The sequence below is a fragment of the Anser cygnoides genome, chromosome 1, assembly GCF_040182565.1.
Source record: "Anser cygnoides isolate HZ-2024a breed goose chromosome 1, Taihu_goose_T2T_genome, whole genome shotgun sequence".
Classification (NCBI taxonomy): Eukaryota; Metazoa; Chordata; class Aves; order Anseriformes; family Anatidae; genus Anser; species Anser cygnoides.
In genome coordinates, this window is record NC_089873.1 from 76,888,177 (window position 1) to 76,908,724 (window position 20,548).

The 20,548-nt window shown below is 46.9% G+C and overlaps 1 protein-coding gene across 6 annotated transcripts in view; it reads left to right on the forward strand.

Annotated features, from left to right (window-relative positions):
* ITPR2 (inositol 1,4,5-trisphosphate receptor type 2) overlaps positions 1-11,801 on the forward strand; it is a 276,712-nt gene extending 264,911 nt beyond the window's left edge. For all 6 annotated transcript variants that reach the window (XM_067000431.1, XM_067000435.1, XM_067000444.1 and 3 more), the window contains 2 exons: positions 6,759-6,920; positions 8,105-11,801. In XM_067000431.1, the coding sequence (XP_066856532.1) occupies positions 6,759-6,920; positions 8,105-8,191 (249 nt within the window). In that variant the 3' untranslated portion in view covers positions 8,192-11,801. The remainder of the gene's footprint in view (positions 1-6,758; positions 6,921-8,104) is intronic.
* The last annotated feature ends 8,747 nt before the right edge of the window (positions 11,802-20,548 follow it).

The window sequence follows — 20,548 nt, forward strand, 5'->3', positions numbered from 1 at the left end:
AGCAAGATCTTTGGGGGCTCTTTCTTGGAAAAGCAGGATCCTGTACAGTGTTTCAAGCTGAGTATCAAAATTGCCACATACACCATCAGAGATTTGAGGTTTATTATCATTCCTCACCATATTTGGGGGGGATATCACAAACCAGAACACTGATACTGAAACTCCACGAGACATTCATAAGTTGACTGGCCCAGATATCAGTCCTGCAGAACTCACAGTTATGCAGAATTCAGTTGATAGGTTCTGTTGCAGCCCTCAAAAACATTCAGCCAAGTTAAAATGAAAGTAAATGCATCAATGACACTGCTAAAGCAGACTGTGGGTCTGTATTACAGTTCCAACCTTCTTTTAGTGGGAAACAGATTTCTATATTTTTCCATGCACTGTGGAAGTTGTAGGATGTATCAATATAGTATAGACTCAGCCAGACATAATAGTTTTCTTGTTGCGTAAAGATTTATCTGTAATTGCCAAGGTTTATTTTTATTTTCCTTGAATTACTGTTGTGGTTGTATTTAGCTGCATAACAATTCCTGATTTCCCTCCCTATATTTTTGTACCGCACAGATTGCTTATCAAATACATTCTTAACATTAAAGTGTCAAACAGGATTTGCAGAAAGCTATTTGGGTTTGTAGTTTAGGGTGAACGTTTATCAAATTGTGGATTAGCTGAATCATGCACTGAACCAAATTATTATTGTCTGTGATTAAATCACAAAGTGCTTATTGCCCTGTGTCATCTAAAGCACAAGATAGTTTAAATCTTTAAAATCCCTTTTTAAGGTGACTATAGGAGCTACATAGCTAGAGTTTTAGGACCAGGCAGTTTTCCATCCCTAGGCAGAAAAATAACAGCTTTCAAAAGATAGCTTGGACTGATCACACTCTGCTTATATGGGCAACTAATCTAGGAAAGAAATGGTTGGCTTATTTATGCTTCAGACACAGAATCGTTTTTCAGTAAACAGACCTCTATGTACCTGCAGCTAAAGTATTTTTTCAAGGTGCTGGCTTGGAAAAGGGGAGTGAATGGCCCTGCTAGTTCTTGTACCTGAAAGGACATGAACAGCCTGCCTAAGAGCAGCAGTGTCTGAAGTTTGTTTCTATTCATGCGGAGACACAGGTCTGAGGGCACAGCTGGGTCACAAGAGGTTGAGCTGTGCAGTGTTTCCCAGCAAGGCCACTCGTGGGATGTGGAAGCCACGAGCAGTGGCTCCCTTGAATGCCCCAGAAGCAGGGTCTCACCAACCCAGCACACGCTGGTCATCTCTCTAAAGCCATAGGAGGCTTTTGGCAGGCTGCCACCACAGTTCTCATCCACACAGCACACGCCAGCAAATGCGCATCGTGGGGCAGAGCTCCATTTGCAGCCCAGTGCGGCACACTGAGCCTTGTAGCAATTTCCACGCTCATCCTTCGTGGTCCTCGGCAGCCTCTAGCTGGGATGATCTGAGTGCTTTAAGGGTGCTCGTTTCTGGAGCCTTGCTGTGAGGTAACTAATCTTGATGGCCATTTACTGGCCTCACTGAGTCACGAAGGAGTGAATGGCTTCTGCAAGACGAGGAAGTGGTGGGCTGAGGAAGGCGAGGGCAGCTGGGGAGGTCACAGCCCAGGAGGAGTCATTGAGTAGTCACAACTCCTGTTCTTTTTGTGTAGATAGGAGGGAAGTCCTGAATCTGCTTGTTTTCATGTTGCAGTACAGGGTCATGGGGTAGAAAGGGCTAAGAGTCACTGCACTAGGCAGTGCCTTCTAGGGAAATGAAAGCCTTGTGCAGCTGGTGGTGGCATGGCACTCTGAGCCTATGGCGAAGGCACAGGCAGAAAAAATGCATTAAGCAGCCTTCACTCCTCTACTTCATCCCCCTTGTCCTACTCTTTGACCTATTTTCTCTCATTGTTATCTAGTAATCTATTTTTTAAAAGATTCAGCACAGTCTCTCCTGCTGGTTGTAGCTGATCCATCTCTCTGCTAGCCTGTGAAACCAACACCTCCTAAAGAAACGTCCCCTGCCAATTACTCTGGAGGCATGGTTTCAGCTCAGCATGAGAGTTCAATTGAAGCCAGTTGGCTGTGCCACCAGGAGAGGGATGGCTCAAGAAAGACTTTTTACAAAGTATAGAAACTCAGAACAAATTTCTTCCCTCTTTTCTTCATCCATGCTCAGGAGAAAGTCTCTTAGAAAACTCCAGGAGGCAAACAGATTTTTAGTCTGATTGTTCCTCTCTGAAAAAAAGGGTTTGTGAGGTTTCTAGGCAAATGTGAGTAGCAAACCCTCTAAGCCCTGTGATTCCTCAGGTGTGTGCCCTTGCAGTGGGCACCTTGAGGCTATGTGCACGCAGGGTACCTTGCAGAGAGTTGCTTGCCCCGGGTGAGCCCTCTCTCCTAATGGAGTCCTCCCAGGGGAATTTGCTGCTGGGGAGGAAGGAGGGAGCGGGTGTGCTGGATCACCACATGAAATGTCTGCTCTGCTCGTGTGCAGTCTCCTTGGCCTGCAGCCTTTTGGCTAGCCCCACCTTCCCTTTTTTTTTTTTTTCCTTCCAGCTGAACTGACAGAGGGGAGGCTGCGGCTCCTTTCTGTCCCTGCAGCCTTCCTGTCTGGCTGACTCTTTGCCCTGGACACAGACATATACTTAAATATGAATTCTGCAAGGCACACATCATGCTCGAGGAGGGAGGGTGTAGCGGGAAGATGCTGTGGTCCGTAGGTGGGCTGCTGCAGTTGGGCTAAGGAGAGCGGCAATCTTGTGCGAGAATGAAATAACAGTAAAAACATACTGCATTCAGCCCCAGCTGCTTAGAAAGAAGGTTTCAGTACTTTGTAACAATTCATTTTGGAGTGCTCCATCCGCATAGCTCACCCTCTGTGAGTTCATTTCTGCTTGAGTTATGCCACCTAGCACTAGCCTGGATGCTGCTTATAGACTGAGTCCTGTGACAGCTGTTTGCAGAGGTCTGTCCTGCTCCCTACCAGCAGCCTGCCTTGCTTGCGCAGGTTGTTGGCTCAAAATGTCTGCGTGAATTCTACCTTGGACAAAATGGGTGGATTTCTAAGGATAATGGCTAAGGCATGGCAGCTCACACACTTCGAAGTCCTGTCCCCACACCAGTCAAGAAGGTAGGTGGCAGCAAGTTAGAGGGCAGCAGGAGCACACCTGCAGCGCAGACAAGGCATGTTCCAGCTTTAACATGTGTTAGTTGGTCAAGGTCAACCCTGGACTGAGCCCATAAATATTTAAGTCCCAGAAAAAATGTTTGGTGTTGTACAAACATGTTAACTACCTCAAGTTAATTGGCAAGCAATTACCTTGGAGTAAAAATAGCTTTCCTGTAGCCAAGCAGTCACAGAGTGCCTGTCCCCCCGTGAACACTTCCAATTCACTAAAATTTTCTGCAGGGGAACCTTTTCCAATTTGCGTTGTAGAGCGTCGCAGGTTTGTGATTGAAAGGTTTTGTCCCCAGAGGCAATTGCTGTTTGTTTGTGGTTCAGGCTCAGCAAATAGGGCCATGCGCTGAAGCTAATTTTCATGCTGCCCTTTAATAATACTAGAGTTTCGCAGTTCACAGTCCAATGAAAAAAACATGATAATATTGACAAGCAAAAGCATGCCATTCAGTGAGGGAGTGTAACTTGTGTGCTCATTATAATGGGATTGTTGACGAAGGCCAGATAAGTATTTTTAACTTAAAGACAGGTTGTCTGATATTTTTCATGACAAAAATACACAGCTGGACTGGATTTCTTTGGAAGTGTATGCAGACGAGAATCATGAAGCAAAGCTCTTCCACGGCACTTGGGACTACCAAGTGAGAGACCTGTGATCAGCTGTTTCACTCGGCTATAAAAGTCAGTAACTTCTTTTTATGAGATCTCCAGTCCATGCAGACCCATCAGCTTCCCTTAGAACTTGGCTCAAGCCCTTGCTTGATCCTCCACAATCTGTCAAAATAATGTCCAGATCTTCTTGGTGTGTAACTAAACCACAGCCAGATTTCTGTCTTGGGACTGATTACCCCAGCATTGCTGGCAAGGCAGATCTGGACACATGGGGGTGAGCGGCGTCTGTCACTGAGCTCCCAGGGCTCTGGGGCTCCTGATGGCCAAGGTGGGCTGGCACAGGGTTCAGAGTTGGCCCAGCCAGCTACCATCAGCACCGCAGCGCTGTGTGGCAGTGGGTGAGTTGCTGCCTGCCCTGTCCCTGTCTTCACCTGTTCCTGGTCACCCCTCTCGCCATACAGTATAAAGTTATGTAGAGGAGGAGGGAAGCAGGTGATACTTGGGAGCCTTGGGAGGCAAGACGACTGAGCTGGAATGTCTGGCATCCACACGGGTTTGTGCGGTGTGCCTCTGGATGCTGCGGCGTGGTGGAGGGTCAGTCTGCAAAAGCCCTTCCAAGGCAGTCGGTAGTCTCTGCCTTGCACCCTGGAGAAGCAAGGGAGTGGTGAATGGGAAACAAAACTAGCAAGTGCATATCACAGTCCTGGCAGCAGTACTCAGCAAACATGAGAACCGCAGTGATGGTGTCTCAAATTTCTCTCCCTCTGCAGCTTGGCTTTAGAAACTTTGGCATTGTGGTGAGCCTTGCCAAAAAGGACTTCAGCCTCTCAGCTTGCTCCTGTAGCAATGTGTCCTTGAGGTTGGTACCTTCAGGTGCTTCAAGCAAGAGAAGCTGTGATGGGGGCAAATATCAGAGCTTTCCAGGAAATATTCAGACACAACTGCAGCTCTGTTCACTGTAACTCCTTTGAATTCACTTTCTGTGACTGTAGTGGCAGACAAATTTGCTGGAAAATGTTTTGCAAAAAAAAAAAAAAAAAAAAAAGGCATTGATCCAGCAAAGTGCTGTGCACAAACTAAGCTTGGTATAGATGACTACACCTGCACTTAATGCTAGGCACGTGATGAATGCTATGCTAGATCCTAGCCAAAGTAAATTTAAAATAAATATCAGAGCATGCTTGTGGAAAATGAATGCTGGTCTTGTAAGCATACAGGATTGCAGCAGAAATCAGAGCCTACTGCTCCATGTGTCCGACGGGGATATCCAGCAGGGAGGAGGCACGTGATCTCCACCAGCAGAGCTGGTGAAAACAGGTTTTGATTTGAATGAGTTATGACCCATTGAAAATGGCATCATGCGTAACCACAGCAAATTGTCATAATGAGATCACGAGGCTCAAAGAAGTGGGCAGTGAGGAAAGGCCTCATTCCACCAGTGCACACGGCTGACTGAGCCGTGGGCTGCAAAATGCAATGAAGGGGCACACCGTCCTGTTCCCTGGACATCTTGTTATCATAGTGACAGGACCAGAGGTTGCGCAGCCAGACAAAAACTCATTAGAAGTGTTGAGTTAAAAGGAAGAAAAAAATCCAGAACTCATATGGCTTTGCATTTAGGCTTATCCAGTGTAACAGAGGGGGTCGGGCTAACCCAAATAATGGAAAAATATAAGCACTGTAAGTGCTTCCATCCTCACTGCAGCTTTCTGAGTTAGTCTGGGTGTTTCTAAACCATGTTCTGTCAGAGGGCAGGGTCTGGTGTCGAGGCAGAGCATGGCATAGTCAAAAGCAGCCCTCTCTCTCTGGAAGCACAGTAAAACTGTATTCACTTGGCACTTCCCTGGGCTCATAAATGTTTGGATCCCTGTGAATCTGCCCATGGGAGGGGGTAGAAATGGGGGGAAATGGTGCTACTTGTGGGGAGCCATCCATCATGCAGGGGATGGGAAGAACCATGCTCCAGCTCATGCTATTTCTCTTAAAGTTTTCAAGTGCACGTGTCTGTGGGGGCTTGTTGCAAAACATCATGCATATGATCTAACCACATCCTCCCACTCCCCCCAAGGTGGAGGGCAGAGGTGCGCTGATGTAATGCATCAGTAGATAGGGGACCTATTTCCCTTGTCTCATGCGTTAAGGTGAATCAGGCTGCTTGCTGCTCGGTTGCCACCCCTCCCAGGCTTGCACCCTCCAGTCTCCATCTGTTACATGCTACACACAAATATGTGTGTCTGTGAGGATTCAGACTCATGCTGATAGACACCATTCCAACTTACATTTTTGTTACGATTAGATTTGTAGCTTGAGTCCATGGACATCCATGTGGTGCTTGGTCCTTAGCAGGTTAGCCCTTGGCTGTGGGGCTGTGCTTGTGTTTGCTTGAGACGTACAGTCTTAGTGGCACACTGAAGCCCAAGCCATTCACAGGACCCCGAATCTGCCCCTGTGGGCAGCTGAACTCAACCCAAGGTCTCTCTGCTCTTGCAGTAGGCATGCTCCAGGCCAGCCTGGAGAGGACTGCAGCTTGTCTCGTTTCCCTGATGTTGGCTCGCTGGCACTGCTGCAGGGACAGCTGACACAGATGGAGGCCAGCCAGGCTGAAGAGGCGCTGGGGAAATGCATCCCGCATGCACTTCAAAGCAAGGCACAGGGAGCACAGAGGAGGTACCAGAGAAGTCTCCCCATGCATTTGTGCATGCTAGAGCTGCAGATGGGAGGTGGATGTGCCAGCCCACACCGCAGTCCAGGTGCACCAGTGGAGAACCAAGATTTTGCTCTTGGTGCCTTCTTTGTAGACAGAGGGAAGAATAGAAAGGGCTGTGTGAAATACCTACCCAATAAAGTGGTTGTTAAGCTCACTTTGTTGTGTGTTGTCTGCTGAGTAGAAGTCCCACTGAGTTTTCATTTTCTGGTCTCATTCAACAGTAGTATTGCATAAACCCTCACTAACGTTGCTGTTTCTCTCATCCCCATGTAGGAGAAGAATTTGGACTGGTTCCCTCGGATGAGAGCCATGTCTCTGGTTAGCAATGAAGGTGACAGTGAACAAAATGAAATCAGGAACCTGCAAGAGAGGCTGGAGTCAACCATGAGCCTCGTAAAACAGCTTTCCAGTCAGCTTGCTGAGCTCAAGGAACAGGTGAGTGCCCTGCCCTGGGCAGCAACCTGAGCGCGTGTGGCTGAGTGCGCTGGCTTCCCTCGGGTCGCAGTCAGGACAGTGTTACAAAAGAGACTTTTGTCCTAGAAAGGTTTTATCTTCCAGTAAGCTTTCTGAGTAGACACACTGATAGGGATTTGGGCTGAAATTGTACTCCATTAGCAACAGCAGAGAACAGGTAAGGGAAATGAGTTATGAAATCTTTACCATGGGTGTGTGAGGACAGAGGGAAGCTGCAGAAGCAGTGGTGGGCTTTGCATGTGCAGGTACTGCAAACCTGGCAGTAAAACAGGAGTAGCATCAGAAAGAGCTGCCTACTGATCGGAGTCTGTAGAAGCTTTCTGAGTCTGACATGGGGGTTTCCCCCTGCTAAATATCAGCTACGCTGTTGTAGAACAATTTGTTGAGCCGGTCGCTTCGCTTGTGTTGCCCTTTGTGCCTGTCACTTGTCTCCCCTCCCCTAGCATACAGCGGTACTAGCCTTTCTCACAGCCCTGCCTCTGCCTCACCCACCTTTCTCTCACTGCAGGGTCAAAAGGCCAGTTCCCATTTTACCTAAGATGCCAGTCACCTCTGGTTTGTTCATTACAGTTTCAGAAGAGCATCTTCATGCTTTCTTTATGGAAAGCACTTCCAGTGGCATCGAGTTACCTAATCATCCCCCTTCAGATCCCTCCCTAAAACGCTTTCTCCCTGTGAGAAACTTGACAAAGATTTAGTCTGGATGAACTGCGACCATTGCTTATTGTGCTTATCCTACTGTCCTGGGTGGCTTTTTCATCCCCCTCTGCCTGAACCTGCTTTCTCCTGGCTTAAATTTAAACTCTTTGGGGTTGGGACCATCTTTTAATTCTGTCATTGTATAGCACCAAGTGCAAATGCTGACACTCTGCAGGGCTACACAACACGATAGCAGCACAAGGGATGCACTGTAAAACCTGCCACTGGAAAAGAACAGTGTACAAATGAGAACGAAATGTCCATCCTTTGCAGGAAACAGATCTCCCACTTCAAAGGCATCTCTTCTAATTTTTAATGCTGAAGAATAGAATTCCACTCCCTGTTGTTTTGCTTATATGTACCTTGTTCTGTGACTGCTAAATAATAGTAAAAAGTTAGAAGAAAAAAAATCTCAACTCATCTCTCTCTCTGCCTTTCCACCTTAGATGACAGAACAAAGGAAGAATAAGCAGAGGCTGGGCTTTCTTGGATCAAACACACCCCATGTGAATCATCACATGCCACCACCCTGATACCATGGGGAGAAGCCGTGACTAGCCTTTCATCAGTATTCCTGCTTTATTATAGAATAAAAAGCTGAGATTGAGAGGAGTGAACAGTGCCTATTGTTACAAAGTTAAAAACAACCAAGTGCCAAGATGTTAAGTGGTTTAGCTCTGGGAACAATTTGTAGCTGTTTTTCATGGTTGAAAGGGACCACAACCTAGAATGCAAGAGATACAAGGGAGCTCGTTTGTATTCATTCAAGGGGCCTGACTCAGCTGGGTTTGTGCTCTGCAACTCAATGGCTTAGGTGGTGGCTGCTGCCTGCGATGGAAGTCAGGGCAGCGCTTGGCCACGTCCCTCGAGCTGCCTTCAGCTTTCTCCTCAAAGTGCCGGAATAACCAAGACAAGCAGAAGAGGGAGAAATATTTATTAGCGCAAATACAACAGCCTGGTTCAGAATCAATAGAAGTTGTTCCTTGTCTTATTTGCCAAATAGCAACGTTAGTCATATTTGCTTGGCATCTACTATTTTTTAATTACCATAAATATGTCAGTTGGGTAAGCAATAATGTTGCTTCAAGTAACTTCTACTAGGAGGGAAAGGGGAGAAACCTCAAAAGACTGGAAAAAAAAAGGAAAAAAAAAAAAAAGAAAAAGAGTTGCAAAGAGAAACATCATTAATGCTTTTGAATTTTAGCTGTCACCATGCAATTTCTTATTTATAACATGGAGCACAATGGATCTACAGCTGTGGGAATGTTATGCACATAACACTGACAACATAACTGGAAGTGATTTCTTTCTCCTGGATTCAGATGTTCTCGATTAATGTGGCCGTGAGATTTCACATACTGAGGAGTTAAACTGTTTTTAAAATTCAAGTTCCAGTGGAGGATTCAGGAAAATATATATATATATTTCTGTAGTTTGAAGCATGTATGAATTTTTTTATAGATATTCTTTATTTTGTAAAAAGCTTAGAAGTGCCTTTCTGTATGGAGCCGTAATGGTGTCATTACCTTCCATAAACACACTGTCAGCGAGAGTTGACTTTAGTAAATAAGCACCATATTCTGCCAGCTTTCTTCAGAGCTGAAGATCATGGGCTTAACCTTCCTCTGCCTGCTCTTCCTCGTTTTCAGGGGTTGCAAGATCAGCCTGGGTGATGGGGGACGGAGACATGCCAGAGGAGCTCTCTTCCAGCTCTAGACTCTAAGAAAGGCAGCAGCCAAATCATCTGTGCAGGTTTTTGGTGTATTCTGTACTTCCTGGGATGATTTGAAAAGGGGAGTTACAAGTTATCCACAGAGCCCAAGAGGCATTTAGGGGAAGATTCTCAGGGCACAAATGGAAGTTGTGGTCCCAGTTCACTTTCATTTGCTTAGATTTTGGATACCTAATTGCCCTTAGTGCATCTGAAAATGTCCCAGTTAAAGTGGAGTCACTTTCTAAATCAAATTATTTTTACAAGAAGTTCCCCCTGTAACTTATTCATTTTGTTACAAAAGCCATTTTGATAAAGGGTGAAAATACTGTTGGCTCCAGTATTTCTAGTATCTCCCAGAAAAAATGCTGTCTTGTTATTAAGACACAATTCAAACCAGCAGACCTAGAATAAAGAGAAGGGAGGAGCATTTCCCTCCTTTCATCCCAAATTCAAGCCTGTTCTTGGAAGCCATCTCCTTTTTTGTGTGTGTGTCAGTGAGGTGGATGAGATAAAAATAATGTACTTTAGGGTCTGACTGCTTACCATTGGAGCATTTCCATTTGGCTTCTGTTGGGTCCTTCAAAAATACTGTGTGAAAAGCAGAAATCTGTGTATTTTCTGAAAAGAAACTCTATATCTGTTGACTGTAAGGTCGTTTAGTCCCTAGAGCATCCCGGCTGTGAGAAGTGATGGCCTTTCCCAGGTGCGGGGTGTATTTTTCCCGTATTAAACTCTTCTGGAAACCTTGATCCAGCCAGGGCTCTGCCTTCACATGCTAAGGCAAGGAGCACGTGGTGGTCATCAGAACCAGCACAAGGCCGATGAAAGCTAGCAGTGGGGCACAAGGGTGGGGAGCTAAAGTCATCTACAGCTCCTCTGGTAGTGTTGGGCTCGCAGCCTTGGTGCGTCCAGACCCCGGTTGTTTCGTGGGCAGGAAGAGTGCTTGAAGGCAGCGTGGGCAGCCCCGGGGCTGGTCGGTGCTGCAGAGTGCTGGCTGATGGCAGGAGAGCAGAGCAGATGCTGTATCAGATGCTGTATCAAAGAGCTGATGGTAGGTAAGCTGCTAGGCAAGAGGAGAGCTCAAAGCGGAATACAGAAGAGCATTTGTCTTCGGTGAATGACTGAGATCTTTTAGGAATAAATCTCAGAGTGTGCCTTCATGCTTACTGTTATGAGGCCTTGATGCTACTGCTCCAGCATAGCTGTGCTGGTGAAACCCCCCTTAGTAATGCTTGTCTGTGAGGACAGGCTTCATGTAGCAATTATCGTCTGGCTCTGAGAGACGTACAGTGAATTTATTCTGGGAGTTTGCATGAGCTGCATGCCGTGCAGTAACCAACCCATGGAAAATAAGGCCAGATTTGCCTCTCTGACTAGACCTATTGTAAAGCATGAAGCCAAAGGAGTTGCACGCAAATATAAAGTCAGTGGTAAGTTTGTAGAGACTCAGCCCCTGCAGCTGTATTAATTCAAATGAGTTTATGCAGCTCATCAGATCTAGTCACAGCTTCTGTTTCAATAGCAATTTCCACTTCCTCACGCATATGTATGGCCATTAAAGGTATAGAGCACAGTTTATCAGAACTAGGATGAATTATTCACTATTTATTGGGGGATCGCTACAACTGGAAGTGGTTGGCACTTTTGTTGTTTACACTTGGAAAAGCAGCTGAACCACTGTGCATCACGGGAAGTTTCTGCTACTTGAGGCAGAACCCTCGAGACTCAACGCATTTGTGCCCTGAGCTGGTGCAGTTGCATGCTGCTGGTGCTCTGTCCGGTGACCTGACTGACATCCCCCTCAAGAACCCAAATTTTGCTCTTGAGAAGGGAGAGCAAAACCATCAAAAACTAAGAGCTAATAGGTGCCGATTAGCCTTTGCCATGTTGCCTTTCTGCTGTTTATAGCTTCAGAGAGAGCCCCCTGTAATCGATGCAAGTAGGTGATGCTACTTGCACAGACTGTAAATACATGTCACTGAGCATTCTGACATTTTTGCTGATTCTGCCACAGCTTAGGCCCTGTCCTGCAGCTCTCATCCATGCGAGTAATCTGTACCCATCCACGTGGTTAACTTCAACAGGAGGCTTCTTACTTGAATAATAGTTGCAGGGGCCAGAGCCCAAGCCTTAAAGATTGTGAAATATACCCATCAATGAGTTTATAACAAGGAAAAAAAATCATTGTTTTATACATATATTTATATGTATATCTCTGTTTAGTGCAGCTGGGGTATCTTTTTCTTAGGCAAGCATCATCATTTGCATAGCCTATTTATATGAAATGATTGCAAAGTTAAAACATCTAAGAGCTTTTAATGCCTTAGAGGGATTTATAATTATAAGCTCCTTGACAGTTAAAATCTACTTAAGTAAATGTGTCCATTGCTGCTGAATGTACCTTTTAATAAAGTATGTCATTTAATATATGTGTTTGTCTCGCTTATTCTTGGTGCTACGGTGTGGGGAAATACACGTTGCCGAATTGAAGGCTTCTGGGAAACACGGGGCATTTGTCCCACGTCAGAGACCAGGCTGTTGCAGTAAATGTTCCAGGGGTATGCTTCAGTTTCTTCTACGCAACAGATCAGGTGCCATCAGCACAGCCCTGAATGGAGAGAGGCCAAGTCCAGCAATGAAAGTGAGGATTTACTTTGCATCAGGCACAGATCGTTCCCTTCAGGAGAAGGGATTGGATTGCTGGAGGCGTGGTGACAGGCATATAATTTGCTTGAGTGCTTTTTGTTCACTGCTTGCTGTCAGTGAGGTGGCAGCCACAGCTACAAGTGATAGCTGCAAGCATCACTGATGGTGCCCAATGCCCCCAGGGTATCCTGTTGCATGTTTGCTCAGCCCTCAGCCTGCAGGGAACCTCTTGCTGCCTGCTTGGGTCTGGCCTGAGGAGTTGGTGAGTCACTGCGGGGCTTTGAGCATCCTGAGCATCGCATACGGCAGTCAGCAGGGCTTGAGTGACTCCGTGTCCTCGTGTGCCTCATGAGGGCAGCTGGGCAGCCCCGCCAGGGCTCGCAAGCAGCATGTGATGCGCGTGTTCATGTGCATGCTCACGTGCATGCTTGTGCAGCTAATCTGTGCTTCCAGCAGTCAACATCCTTTCAAGGCAGAGTTACTGGTGGTGCTGCGGAGCCTGTCACTGCCATCACACACTCCCCATGCCAGTTCAAGACTTTGATTTTGGAAATCCAGCCCCCCAGATAATGGGAGTGCACAGGTTAAAGGCTTAAAGGCTCTCTGTGACTTCTCCTGCTGGGGTGGGGGGTTGGAGGGGTGGGGGGTTGTGTGTGTGACTTTTTTTTCTGACTTTTTTATTTCATGTTTTCAGTGTAACTGTTTCAAGTAGCATATTGAGAGAGAGACCAGGAGGTTTCCCCTCTCTTCTAGGTGAAAGGATTGAGGAAGACAAAGAACCAGAGGCCATTGTCTCTTTGCACCCAGACGACTCCGGCTGAGGAAATCTGTGGTCTTGTGAAAAAAAGAAGTACCCTACAAACCTGGGACAGGAGAACATAAACAACGTACAAGCTTCTTCTTTTTCTTTCTTTTTTTTTTTTCCAACTGTGTTTATTACAGAAAGTCGGTATTTATGAGGAAAAGAATGAGGTCTTGGTGAGAAAAAAAAGGCTGTTAATTAGTTAATAAGAAAAATCTTATTAGATGGAGCATACTGTTATTTCTGTGCACTCATGATACCAACCTTCCAAGTTTTTGAGTGGAACAGACTTTCTATTACATTCTAAGGTATGACTGTAAAGTTAAATAGAAAGAAGCTTGTTTGCTACTAGTTTTTTTTAGATCATATGCAAAATGTATGTCCTAAGAAAAAATGTGTTTTCATACAGTAAGCTTTCAACCTAAGATTGTGGACATATTAAAAGAAAAGCCCCCAAACCAGAATTAAGCTCCGCAGCCCAAATGGTGGCTGTTTCACACGTGAAACTTAGAACTGGGGCTTCTGTTTTCAATACCTTTCTCATTCAAAAGGCATTCCAGGGAGCAAGCGTCTCCCTCAGCATCAGCCATGCAGACTTCAGTGGACTCACACCGGTGTGCCCTGAGAGCAAATTAGGCTCATTAGTTTCCACAGTCACTGCTGTTGTGACAAAAGCAACTGCAAGCGAGGATGTTTGCTTTGGAATGAGCGTGCTTGTTTTCTGGGGATGGTGGCCAAGTTTATTTTTAAGCTGAGAAAACTGAGTTTCCAGTCTGCTAACCTTTCTGCTGTCCCGGGATGCCCACAGAAACAACTGGCAGTGTGGCTCCTGTTTGTAGGCGCTTGGACTGAACATTCCCTATTTGCACAAAATCATCCCAAAGAGACATGAAACAACGAAAAAGGAATTCAAGCTCCAGGAATTTTAAATGTGGTGTGTATTGCTATCATCAGTTCACACTTGCCTGGTCTATTTATATGCTGTACTTTTTTAGTGTGAAGCAGGAAGTCGCGAGGCACAAGACAAATAGCCTTTATAACTTGACTATTTTAAAGTGTTTCTGTTGCTGCAAACAGCCAACAGTTACCTATTTTTATTTTTGCACAGCAGATTTCTTACCCTATGTCCCCCACCTTTTGCCATCTCACTCCATGTCTCCACCTCTGCTGCTCTGGCGAGGGTGAGACCTGGGCACATCCAGAATGCCCCAGGAGGGCTGGGAAGCCAAACCAACAGACTCAGCCCATAGGAGCACAGATGACCTGGCAGTGTCTTGTCCTTATGACTCTAAAAACTCCATGTAAACATCGCAGAGCGTGTTGTCAACTAGTGCATTATCTACCTTGGTACAAGCAGGGTTTGTTTAACAGTCCTTCTCGAGGCAAATTATTGCACAAGCTTCAACCAACTCATGCAGCTTTAGGCTGTCTAAAGCCTCTTAAACTGTGGAGATGGCAAAGTGATACGAAGTGATGAACGGCTTCTGCTCCAAATCTTAACAAAACCCACTGGAGAAAAGCAGCACGCCACCCGTGGAAGCCAGCTCAGAGATGTTGCTCAAGTCTGGCTGAGCCCCATTCTGGCAGTGTTTTGGGGTGGCCAAGGGACAAGGGCACCGTCACAGCAGGGCTGCTGCCATGCATGGTGGTGGGGAGCAGTTGCGGACGCCAGGCTCTGGGGCCAGCCGAGGCGTTGCTTTACATGGGTCCTGCCTTCCATCCCGCCCCCGCCATTCAAAAGCCTGTGAGTTCATCCAGATGGGAATAGTGGTTTGGGGATTTTGTTACAGCATGAAGGCTCCATATCCCTTTATACAATACTCCCTCCTGGCCCCCAAATTTTGCAGTGTGCTGTGTTCCTAATAGCACCAAGTTGCCACGTAAACCATGGACTCTGGCACTTCGTCATAATTTTGTGCAATGACCTTCAACTGTGATATGTCAACCCGCATTTCTCAATCCTCTCCTAGGAGCATTTGTTCTCTTCCCACAGCTGTAAGGGTGTATTCACCACTCTCCCTTCCCTGCTGTTCCAGTGTTACGGCGCTAGACATCTAAGAGCTCTGCTAGCTTGGGAGCTGTAGCAGAGACTGTAGCTGTGTTCAGCCAAGCACAGGGTGACTTTGAAACAGATTCAAAAACAACATTTTCAGTCTTCGGTTGCTCTTGGACTATGGCATTTGGCTGAGAGTTTGTATTTTTTCAGGTCAGCTTCTGCTGGTTTTTGAGGGTGGCTCAGGCCCATTTGTAGCCCACCAGGGAGCTGTAACAGTGGCTTTTTCTGGCCTTGAAGTGTTTACCCTAATTTGATAAAGACAACAGAATTCTTGGTGTCTCCAAAAACCCCCCCAAGCCTTCATCTTTCTGTTTTAAGAGGGAGGGTGTATGTGTGTGATCGTGTGTGGTTTGCACACACGCAACTCCATTTGAGGGTATTTGGGAACACTGGCACGCAGAAACAAGGGTGGTTTGGCTGCAGACCTAAACAAGCAGAGCAGCTGGTGTTGCGAGCACTGCTGTCCCATGGGAAATGCAGATTTTTCTGCCTGTGGCAGAACTTTGCTACTAAAGGAGAAGGAGTCAGGAGAGGAGAGTGCGGTCCCTGCAGCCATCCTGCTCTTCTCGTGAAGTGTAACATCTGCCTGAGCCCCCGGTTGCTCAGCTGGGAGATGGGGAGATGCTTGTGGGGGCATCATGCACCTAGCCAAAGACTGCAGGAGTTGTAAATATGCTGTGCTACAGACATAATTTAACATGCAGAACAAGAAAGGGGAGGAAGTAAAGTTCAAGGGAAGGTCTCAAGTGTACAGGGAAATGTCGTCAGGAATGGTGGTTGTACTGGTGGGGTTTACAAGAAGGTTATTCTCAAGTTATCATGAAGAGTTGTTACCAGAGGTTGACTGGCCATGTCTTTGTCAATCTTGGTTGTCTTTTCAGAAGACAGGACTTAGCCAGAAGCTACCAGTCCAGTGAAAAAGCTGTTGCTCAGGGTCCTTGGTCTACAAAATCTGTATTTTTAAAAGTTTGTCCACAGCACCTCACTTGGGATGAGTGCTCTTTTACATGGTTAGCACAGATCTAAATAAACACAGAAATATAAACTGAGCTGGAAATTTACTGAGTACAAGCTGTCTTGCAAAATTGTCTGTGTTTCCTGGCTCTGGATGGGATGGAAATACCACAAAACTCGCTTCTCTCATAGTAACGTGATACTTCTGCTTCCGGGCTCAGCTGAAAGAGTGAGGTGGAGGCATGTACAAGATCAGGAAAAAAAAAAAAAAGGAAAAAAAAAAAGATAATCAAGCTTTTTTTTTTTTTTTTTTTTTAACATGGAAAAATTGAACCATTAATCAGAAAGCTCAAAGTGGCCATTGTGAGCATCTACTCACATGCCTTGTGTAGCACAGGCCCTAGAGTTCGGTCCGGCTGTTTCTCTGTGGTCTGGGGCATAGCGCTGGAAAAGGCAGCTAACCTGCTGGGAAGCCTTCATGTGACTAAGACACGGGGTCTATCTGCTGCCTGGTGCTCGCCTGGCTCAGACTTTGGCCCGGCTGCTGCATCCAGGACAAACAAAGCTGGTTCCCATGAGCCCTGTTGTTTCCTGTCTCTCCAGTAGAGGGTAAACCAGTCAAACGTCCTTCCCTCTACCTGAGGTTCTCAGTCGTGGTTTCCCCACTCATGTGACTGATTTTCATATGGGTTTTCTGCAATTTTTCCAGTCTGGCCAAATATTTTGGAGACAGAAGTTATGTCAGTGAAGATGGCAAGGAAGGGGACAAAATGCTTTCTCTGCTGGTGGTAGGCATTCATGGCAATAACACCCATGTTGTGAGCAACCACATCCTTAGCAGAAGATGTCTGGGAAGACAGGACGCTGCACAGCCCAACCTCCAGCACAGCTCTTCATCTTCCTCATGGTGCCATGGGGCCATCCACCAAAACTGCCTTTGCCACTGCTCAGCAAACCCCCGCTGCAGCCGCCTTAAAAGAGAGGAGCCAACAGGCTGTGTCCTCAGGATAGCCTAAGTCTTGGGCCTCGCTCCTAAATTTGCTGGCGAATGCTATTTTAACAGCATCTTCTGAGAACTGACTGAGACCACACATGTCCTTTCAGCCAGGCCAGCAAATAACCTTCAGATAAGTCTGCCCAGGGCTGTTTTGGATCTGGTGATCTGTGTTTAGAAATAGTCTTGGTATTTTTAAATGTTGCCTGGAGCCATCTGGTCCCCTCTTCATTTTATGTTTTAATTGTCATTTATAACTTATTATACAAACTATTCAAAAGCCAGACAGACGCTGGAGGGAAGCGAGCGAGTCCCCATCTGAAGCTCACTGAAACCTCTGCAAGCCTTTCCCTGGCCTTCAAAGAGTTTTGGGGGCTGGCACCCCCATGGAGGGAGCACCCTGCGGCTCTGACTTCACAGGGCCCCAGCCCTGGGACGCCCGGGCCCTGCCTCGCACAGGGCCTCAGGCTCGGCCGCAGCTTGGGCCTTGCTCTTGGCCAGAGCTAGCTCCCCTTGGCTGGTCTCTCAGCCAGCCAGCCATGGCGCAGGGGAGGACAACCCATCGGTGCAAGCCAGCCATGCAGGAGCAGGTGGCTTGTTCCTGATTGCTCTGGCTCCTGAACCTTGTCTCAACCCGCAAGGCTGCTTAATGACTTAGCAGGGCTCTGAGGAAGTAAGCTATAAATTGCAAATACGCTGTGGCTAAACGATTGGCCAAGGTGCTTGCCATGTGACGGTGGTGACTCTGGAAGAGCAAACTGGCGCCTGGGGATTATTCATGGGTTGGGGAAGCCGATTTGCTTAGTGAAGCAACGGCTTTAGAAAAAAATCATCAATTCCCTCCCCACACCAAAATATTCCCGCACAGCTCCAGCAGGGCAGGGCAGTGCAGGGAGCCTGTGGTGTCCTGGTCCTGAAGCACAGCCTGGTGCTCCTCAGGCTGAGGGTGACATCTCGCCAGAGAATGAGCCTCCTTGGCCAGGCTCAAACACACCTGCACACCCCTTGCCAACGCTGAGGGCATGGGCATAGGCCAGTCGTATGGGATGGCTCAAACCCCAGCAAGGGGTTTGCTTTTTGCATCACTTGGAAATGACAACTAAGAGAGCTAAACTATGCTGGGAAGTCCACCGTTGCTATTCAGCTGACATCTCAGCTTACCCTGGTGGCACCCTGGCAACCATCTGCAAACCAGAAGAATTTACTTTTAGATGATTGATGCCTCTTGATTTTCAGAGAGTAGCTTGCTTGCCTGGTCCTGCCATGGGACCAGTGACTGTGGAGGGCCAGGAGGGCTGCAGATTACCCAAGCCAGGCTGCTCTGGCTCCTCGGCTCCCTCACAGTATGGGGAGCTATTACTGCATGACTCTTTCTTAATAATAATCTATTATATTTCAAACATATGAAATAAAACAGGGCACTGAACATCAAGCTGTCTGAATAAGGATATATATATATATATATATATTTGAGAAATCTCATTGGTTTCTTTCATTAGGATCCAAATTATCTGCTCTTTAGGCAGATGGCAGAAATAAAGGATGTCATCTGAAAAAAAAAATAAAATTTGCATGTATCCTAATTGTTCCCATGCACAGACTGCTTCTTGCCAGAGGTGCATTGAGTTTGTATGAATTCAGCTCATTTCCAAGCCAGAGTTCAGATTTTGCTACCCCCCGGATGCCCTGGACATCGATGGGTAGACTCAGGTCATCAGATGCTGCAGATAGAAAACGAGGAAGGGGGGGGCGGATTCAGGCCCCATCCCAGCCCTGCCACAAGCAGTCCAGAACAGCTGGCACTAATTGGCACTTTTCTTGGTGGCAGGTCAAGTGCGGGGGAGACAACAGAGCCTGGGCTCGCCACTCGTGCCTGGAGGTGATCCCCAGCCCTACGACCAAACCCACTGCAAGCGCAGGACCAGGACCTTGCAGCAACTGCTTCTCAAAGAAGACTTTGAGACAGTAAGCACATGTCTATAGGATCTGAATTGTGTCCATATGACTGAAGAGTTGGCGTTATACCAGAAAGGGATATTTTTTGTGTGAGCAGTAATAACTTATTCTAACAGTACCAGCTTATTTGGCAAAACATATATTCGTAATCTTAGACATATCTGCTGGCAGCTTAGAGGCATAATTTTCTTTTGAACTTCAGGAACAAAGTCAGATGGGGAAAAAAGACGTCCCCACTTCCCAACAGGAGCTCTGTTGTGCTCTGAAGAACCCTGAGCTTACGTGGCACTGGGGTTTCAAGGTGGCATGGTGCAATATAGAAAGCAATGCAAGTTCCCAGCATCAGCTCAACCATGCTTGTCTCCATCCACATTTTTCCTGTTTTTCCGTAGTCATGAAATGCAAATTTACCTCCCCTGAAGCACTGCCCTCCATGCTTCTGATACAGCTGGAGAAATTGTTCTCCTGGTAGAAAAGGAGGTGCTGGGGCCTTTGCCTGTGGTTCCTGGGGGCCAAGTAGCCCCAGCCCCTTTCTCTTGAGATGTTTGCAGATCTTGAGGCAGGATTTTTGGTAACTGTGTGATCAGCGCATGACATGGGGTGGCTGGCTCCAGCTGACTGTGGTGTGGGGCTGCCCCACAGGGTGCAGCTGCCAGCCCGGGACCCAGCCCTGCTGCATTCAGATTTACAGCACAGCAATAAAAGCCTGCAGTGAATGTTCCATTCCACCTCTCTGCACCAGTCTTGAAAATCCCTGGGGATTTTCCTGTAATAATCCTGTCTATGCCATTGACTTATGGAATAGTAATTGAGCTTCAAATTTAATTACAGTATGGGAATGCGCTGTCACTTGATTGAAGATACTTCCTTGACTATTTATTGCAATAAATAGTCTTACTGACTGCAGTTTTAAATGAAGGGACTAGACACTGGGATCTCTTTTATGGCCCTGTTTATATCCTTCCTGCCAGACACAGCATTTCAATGAAATACCAAGCCCTGGTTTCCAAAATGCTCCCAGAGACTCTTCTTTTGTTAAATCTCTGTTTATGGAGGCTCATGGAGAGTTTCTCACCTGTTGCCCCACAGCCATGAAAAATAGCGATGCTCAGGACCTGTAAACATTCAAGTGCTTCAGTCAAGTTTGTCTTATACGGGAATGTGAAGCAGAGGGACAGGGGCTGGGAAAACACCCACAGTTGTTTAATCCCATGTTTGAACGGCGCCAAGACATCCTGAGGAGTATGTGCTCTGGGCCACCACCTTCCCACAGCATCCTGCAGCTCTCGCCCATCTCTGCCAAGCCGCAGGGGGCTGCCAGGGAGCAGTGGCCCCCGTGGACCCAAGGGAGCCGAGCCCACCCCAGTCCCACGTATCTCAGAGCTGGGAGCAGGACCCATATCCCCAGGGGTGCTCGGGGTGGCACTGGTGTGGGTGGTGGGAGTGAGGTGCCGCTGTGTCTTGGAGGGAACGTGCCAACTGGCACGACACGGCTCCGCTGGAGCATTTCTGCGAAGCGTGATTTTTTTATGTAGGCACTTTCCTTCAGCGATAATAAGGCGCTCAAATTACCCTCTAATATTGGTTATTTGGAAACAACACGGAGGCAATATTTCCAGTTGTGACAGAGCATATGGAAATGTGAGTTTCGGCAGCAGCATGCTGCACCTTGCCACCTGCCCACAGCTGTGGAAACATCGATGTTCATGCTCATTAGCTGTGAAAGAGAAAACGAAACCCTCAACAACAATTTGGTCCACATTCTTTT